This window comes from Ranitomeya imitator, chromosome 2 (assembly GCF_032444005.1).
Source record: "Ranitomeya imitator isolate aRanImi1 chromosome 2, aRanImi1.pri, whole genome shotgun sequence".
Lineage (NCBI taxonomy): Eukaryota > Metazoa > Chordata > Amphibia > Anura > Dendrobatidae > Ranitomeya > Ranitomeya imitator.
Window position 1 is genome coordinate 625907806 of NC_091283.1, and position 7280 is coordinate 625915085.

At 47.9% G+C, this 7280-nt stretch overlaps 1 protein-coding gene across 1 annotated transcript; it reads right to left on the reverse strand.

Annotated features, from left to right (window-relative positions):
• Window positions 1–6275: 6275 nt before the first annotated feature.
• LOC138667646 (EKC/KEOPS complex subunit TP53RK-like) lies at window positions 6276–7024 on the reverse strand. Its single transcript, XM_069755771.1, has one exon. The coding sequence runs from the start codon at window positions 7001–7003 to the stop codon at window positions 6365–6367; it is 639 nt and encodes a 212-aa protein (XP_069611872.1). The 5' UTR covers window positions 7004–7024; the 3' UTR covers window positions 6276–6364.
• Window positions 7025–7280: the final 256 nt, after the last annotated feature.

The window sequence follows — 7280 nt, forward strand, 5'->3', positions numbered from 1 at the left end:
TCAGAACTTAACGTAAACCTCAGCTGATACGTACTGCATACACCGTGTGCAGCATGTGTCAGACACTAGATATATCCACTCGGCCAGGTATGTTTCACTCTGGAACACTGTGATGTCCGACTAGTCTACAGTGAGGACTTGGTCCCCATCGGCTTTTAAAGAATGTTTTTCTCTGAAACGCCGCAGTGTTTCAGAGTCAGACATACCTGTTTGAATTAAATTAACCAGTGTCTGATACATGCTGCCTACGGATTGGGCAACATGTGTAACGTGGCAAATGGTGGTAGCCGAGGGTGAGTGTTTTGAATTCTGTGGTCAAGCTCCCTCCTGTGGTCATGAGTGGTACTTCGGCTGGTTCTGTCTATGAGCTTCCTCTGGTGGATGTGAGTGGGGCTGCGGCTTCTGAGTTTCCTTCTTCAGGTGACGAGGTTAAGTCGTTAGGTGCTGCTCTATTTAACTCCACCTAGTTCTTTGTTCCTGGCCTCCAGTCAATGTTCCAGTATTGGTCTTCCTTTCTCCTGGATCGTTCTTGTGGCCTGTCTGCCCTGCATAAGCTAAGCTTTGCTGGTGTTACTTTTGTTTGCTATTTCTTTCTGTCCAGCTTGCTATATTGGTTTTTCTTGCTTGCTGGAAGCTCTGAGACGCAGAGGGAGCACCTCTGTACCGTTAGTCGGTGCGGAGGGTCTTTTTGCTCCCTCCGCGTGGTTGTTTGTAGGTTTTTGTGCTGACCGCAAAGCTATCTTTCCTATCCTCGGTCTATTCAGTAAGTCGGGCCTCACTTTGCTAAAATCTATTTCATCCCTGTGTTTGTATTTTCATCTTAACTCGCAGTCATTATATGTGGGGGGCTGCCTTTTCCTTTGGGGAATTTCTCTGAGGCAAGGTAGGCTTATTTTTCTATCTTCAGGGCTAGCTAGTTTCTCAGGCTGTGCCGAGGCGTCTAGGTCTGGTCAGGAACGCTCCACGGCTACCTTTAGTGTGGTATGATAGGATTAGGAATTGCGGTCTGCAGAGTTCCCACGTCTCAGAGCTCGTGCTATGTTAGTAACTATCAGGTCACTTGTGTGCTCTTAACCACTAGGTCCATTGTGGTTCATAACAGGTGAGATATAGCAAGGTACCTATATCATTTTTTGAGCATGTTGCTCTATAGTAGTACCAGTAAATACCCAATACTTATATGGGGCCAATGATATGGTGCTATCAAGATGTTGCTGAGTCCCTAGACGCCTATTCTCTAAGTGTTTATACACCTGATATTGTGTACATGGGGGATGAATGACATATTCTGTCTCCTCTCTTACATCACATTTCTGGTTGGTCCCATTCATGTTATACGACACAATATACCATTACACGATTGTAACAGGCCGTCTGGCCTTCTATTTCCAACTATCATCTTATAGGGTATAAGCAGAAGATTAGGGACAGCCACCGTACAAGCGGGGGCGCCATTCTCGTGTTTCTTAGGGTGCCAGCCTCCGCATCTAGCTAGGCAGATATATACAGTAGCTGTCTTTTGTAGTGTCTAGGGAAATATCACCCATTTCTACACATCTATTGAATGAGTAAGCGGCAGCACTCTCTTGTCACTGGTTCAAGGTACTACTACATGATATCTTAAGGTGGGCTTACATCTCTATCTTTTCTAATAGAGGTTATTAGTGCCTGGGTAGATATCATCCTAGTCATACCAGGGGAAGATATTCCCTTATAATTTTCTATAGCCCAAACCATATAGGCTATTCTACTTTAGGGTATTTCTACCTATTTGTTCTTAATCGATATTTAATAAAGGTTATATACATTTTTACAGGGTTTTTTTTCCTGTAAACCGGTGTTCTTCCCTTGTTGGTTATTTAGTTTGTGAGAAGTCTTTCCTGCCCTGGCATAATACATGAAGATGGGGTCCTGGCTGGGTGTGTGGACCTTAGCTTCGGGATGTCACACCCTTGCAGGCAGCATGGTTGCCGGTGACTTTGGCTGGCCAGGACCAGGTCCTACAAACTTCAATGAGATAGACCACTACTTAAAATGGAAAGGTCTTTTACCGAACAATAACTTGGTCGGAATTATGTACAAAAGATAGTGGGTGCATAACTTCATGAACATTTCACTTAATACATGGAACGTCTTCCTACACATTTTCTGTCTTCCCTTACTTAGTCCTCTGACTTCACCATCATTCAGCATGGTACTTCAGAACCTTCCCTCAACCTCCTATTAAAAGTGAATATGATCTCTGCCACAGTAGTTGGGTATAGACAGAACACGTTGAACAGAGCTGTGCTGTTCGGCCAGTTCATGCCTTACATCCAATCAACTCCACAGTTGAAAACAGCTGCACAATTGCAACCAGGTTTTTTTTTTTTCTCTGAATCTTTTCAGTGTTTTAGAAGAAGCATAGTTTAGGCTACGTTCACATTAGCGTTGCGCCGTTGTTGCGTCGGCGACGCAGCGGCGACGCAGCGGCGACGCGCCCCTATGTTTAACATAGGGGACGCGTGCGTTTTTTGGGTGGCGTTTTTCGCCACGTGCGTCGTTTCCGACGCTAGCGTCGGACGCAAGAAAATGCAACAAGTTGCATTTTCTGTGCGTCCGATTTTCGTCAAAAACGACGCACGAGTCGCAAAACGCACGCGTTTTTGCGCGCGTTTGCGCGCGTTTTTCCGTGCGTCGCGCGTTGCGTCGCCGACGCAGGGCGGCGCAACGCTAATGTGAACGTAGCCTTAAAGATTCGGTCAGGTGAGACGTGATGGGATTACCCCTCCACACTGCTCAATCTCCTGTAGTGTGGCGGTGAGACGTTGCATCAGACTCATTCCATCTCTGTCAGCCGAATCTTTAAACTTAGGCAGTGATTCACGTTGTGCATAGTTTGCGCAGCTATAATCAAGTGACAGGTTGCATTTAATTACATGAACGCCCTTCAACTCTTGCTTTTCAAGAAACTGAATTTTTTTTTATCAAAAGGCTATATTTGTCTTCCTCAGAAACTCATAGAATTGTGTTAAAATGCCTTCTGATAGTGTCTCTAATGATTCCATCATACACATGAATGCTCAACTCAAGAGCTGATTCTTCTCATATCTTCCAATGTAGGAGAGTCAGGAGGCCACCATCCCAACTTAGCAGACTTTAACATAATGGATATGGAGCCAGCTTAATTCCTTTATGTATATTGCTGTGCACAATCTCAGCAGTCTGTGCAATGTACACAGTCTCCCTGATTCACCAACACACTTAACATTTGTCTTTTACCAGGAGATAATTATATTAAGTGATAGCACATGTGACAAGTCAAACAGTGATCTCCCCATGTCTAGCATGCAAAATAAGCACCACGTTTGACTGCATATCACTTAGGCTAGGTTCACACTAGCGTTGCGCCGCCCTGCGTCGGCGACGCAACGCGCGACGCACGGAAAAACGCGCGCAAACGCGCGCAAAAACGCGCGCGTTTTGCAAAGCGTGCGTCGTTTTGGACGAAAATCGGACGCACAGAAAATGCTACATGTAGCATGTAGCGTTTTCGGAAACGACGCACGTGGCGAAAAACGCCACCAAAAAAACGCACGCGTCCCCTATGTTAAACATAGGGGCGCGTCGCCGCTGCGTCGCCGACGCAACAGCGGCGCAACGCTAATGTGAACGTAGCCTAAGATTGGTCCTTCATTCTAATGACATCATCCACCCCACTCAATACCAAATTCCCCATAAACAATGCTTAGTACCGAACGAATTAAGACATGACCATTCTTTTCTTTGGATAAATTGGCCACAGCGGCCATTTTATTGACAAATCAAACATAAATAACACCAATTATACAATTGTGTAAAAAAAAAAAACTTGAGGGGAGGGTTCTTGGAACTAAAAAATCTGGCACACCATGGGCAAAAGCCCCCATCCCCCCACAAACTTTTAACAAAAACCTTCTTTACCCTCAGCCGTAACCACCAGCTCGAGGGCACCATGTAACCCGTTTCCGGGCAAACAAACTCCAAAGCTCCCGAGGTAAACTCTCCGTCCAGAGCCCGTAAACCAAAGCCAGATCAACCCCATAAAACCTCAACTCCAAGAACCCCACCCCCTGCCAAACCAGCCACTGTGATGACAATATGAACATGAACTCCCTAGAAGTAAATAACCCGGTTAATCCCAGATGCCCCAACCCAAACTAATCACCCAAGCCCCAACCCCAAAAAAGGAGGGTGGGTGGGTGGGATGCAACGTGCACTGTCCCTTCCCGCACTTTTTGCCCCAAAACCCACCCCCTCCTCAGCCTAAGCACCCGCCCCGTTTTATCCCCTTTGAACCAATCCCACTGCACTTATTACAGCCCCCCCACTTGTTTATAGTTCAAAGTAAAAAAATTGGCTATAGACATTTAATATCTCAGTAACAGTTCTCATAACTAATAGATTAAATTGCTAAACCTGCCAATAGGTAATCTAATGTACACGGGAACTTCCCGACTCTCCACAGCTTAAAGCGGTTACACATAACTAGTTATTGAACCCGTTCTACGCCTGGGTGGTGAGCATTTATATTGGTATATGGTCTCCATCCTGGTATGTGTTGCTTTCATCCTGGCCCTAATCTTGTCATGCGCTGCTACCATCTTGCGCCCCATCCTGTCATGTGCAGCCCCCATCCTGTTTTGTGTACCTCCATCTTGTGATGTGCTACTGTCTTCCTGAGCACTCATCCTGTCACGTGCTCCCATCCTGTACCCAAATGATGTCATGTGGTGCTCCCATACTCCACCCCAATCCTGTCATGTGCTGCTGCCATCCTGCTCCCCCAGTCTGTCATGTGCTGCTCCCATCCTGTGCCCCCATGCTATCATGCTTTGCTCCCATCTTGAGCCCCCATTCTGTCATGTACTGCTCCCATCCTACGCCCCAGTTCTGTCATATGCTGCTCCTATCCTGCGCCCCATCATGTCATGTGCTGCCATCCTGCACCCCTGTTCTGTCATGTGCTGCTCTATTGTCATGTGCTGCTCCCATCCTGCGCCCCATCATGTCATGTGCTGCTCCCATCCTGTGCCCCCACTCTGTCATGTGCTGCTTGCATCCTGCACCCCGTTCTGTCATGTGCTGCTGCCATCCTGCACTCCCGTTCTGTCATGTGCTGCCCTATTCTGTCATGTGCTGCTCTCATCCTGCGCCACCGATCTGTAATTTGCTGCTCCCATCCATATGCCCCATATGCTGCTCCATAAAGGTTGATGGCCCCCATAAGATGCTCCATAGTATATGCCTGATATGCTGCTCCATAAAGGTTGATGGCCCCCATAAGATGCTCCATAGTATTATATGCCCTGTATGCTGCTGCAATAAAAAAAAAATAACATAATCCCCTATCGTCGCTGGGTGCCGAGTGCTGGGGGGCCTGAGCAGGCGGGGACACCGGCGAGCTGTGGGGGTCAGGTGCCTGAGTCGCCGCTAGCTCAGGCCCCCGGCACTTGCTATAGTCACCTGGCCCTGATCCCCTGCTGCGTGCCGCTCCGTCTTCCGGGTCCTCTGGCTGTGACTGTTCAGTCAGAGGGCGGTGCGCATTAAGCGTGTCATCGCACCCTCTGAACTGAACGTCAAAGGCAGAGGATGTGGAGGACGGAGTGGCGTGCATCGGTGGAACGGGACAGGTGAATATAGCCGGACCAGTTGCACAGCGTTAATTGCGACATTTTCGCCGTGCAACGCAGTCCGTTAGCGTTAACCCATTTACGCAATGTGAACCTAGCCTAATTGTAGGGAGAGTAGAGGACAATGTGAGCTGTCTTCAGCACCCGGCGCCTGAGAACAGAGCAAAGTGTGCTGGCTTGTCTCAGGTGTAGATGCGCGTGATACTGATGCGGCACACGTATGAAACACAGGGCATCTCTGATACTGTTTTTTTCCAGTACCGTAAATATTAGGACATGTGAAGGAGGCCTAAGATGGATGACTGACTACCAGAAAGAGCTGAAAGAATGAGGGGGTGACCTCCTACTGTGACTATCTGCCAGGAAGAGATGAGTGACGAATAGACACCCTTACTGTCACTGACTTCTAGGGACAGCTGAGAGAGACGGCGGGACAACTGAGTGACCAGATGACAGGTCAATGATTGCTTAATGACCTAATGGCCAATAATGGTTGATGGCAGAAACAGTACTTTGGAGTATAAACCATTAAGAAAGAAAATCAGGGGCGGGATTATGGATGGCGGTGTTGGAGTTTCCTTTTTGGCTGGAGGAACATTGCATCTGTCCTATATCACACTGGCATAAAAAAGTATCAAGATTTAATAGTATTTTCATCACCATCATAAACAGAATATCAAATGCAACCCAAAGGATGTCCTATATACGACGGTCTACCCAACCATGGACCGCTTCCTGCCCCTCAGTCTGACTTCGTCCAGTTTTTTAATGACGGGGCTGGATTTCTTGGAGGCGACTGTGTAGCTTTGGAGCAGAGCTCTGAACATGTCCTCTGTCTGGGGGTGAGTGCTGAGGAAAGCCTTTTCCAAGACATAAAGGTCGACACCTTTATCTTCTGGGAGAGCAGAGATGAAGCTCAGGCCGAAATCGATCAGCACCAGGTTTAAGTCCGGATGTGGAGGCCGTAGGAGTATGTTCGAGGTGGTCAGGTCCCCATGGACGACATCCTCATCATGCATCCAGGCCAATATCTGACCAATCCTTTCTGCAAGGCTGTACAGGCTGCTGCCATGTTCTTGCGCTGTCATTATGAAGTCCCGAACAGTGACTGATCCTTCTATATCCTCCAGGTAGATGCAGTTAGAGACATAATCAACAAAATAAACCACAGGAGTGGCAATACCTGCCTTCCTGCACCTGAAGATTGAGCGCACCTCCTGGGCGGTCCGCCGGTGTGTCAGCTTCTGGTCCAGCGTAGGATGCCTGTAAGTCTTGGGGAAACGCTCCTTCACTACAGCCGCTTTCCCCAGGAAACTTCCCCGGTACACCCGAGCCTCAGCCCCCTGCTTCATGAGCTGCAGCCCCCCCAGGTACCGCCGAGTCTGCTCCCTGCTTATGCTGTCCGCACTGTTCTCCACAGCATTCATGGTAAAGGCTAACCCAGTCAGGATACATTCCTTTATGTTGGCCATAATTGGTCCTGTGGTGAGAAGCATTGGGTCAAACAATGGTAGAGATATACACAGCATGAAAAATGTATGTTCTACATACAAATGGCAGTCATGAACAATCTACCGGGACGGAAAGGCATCACTGCACTACAGGAGTCTAGTTACTTCCTGAAAATGG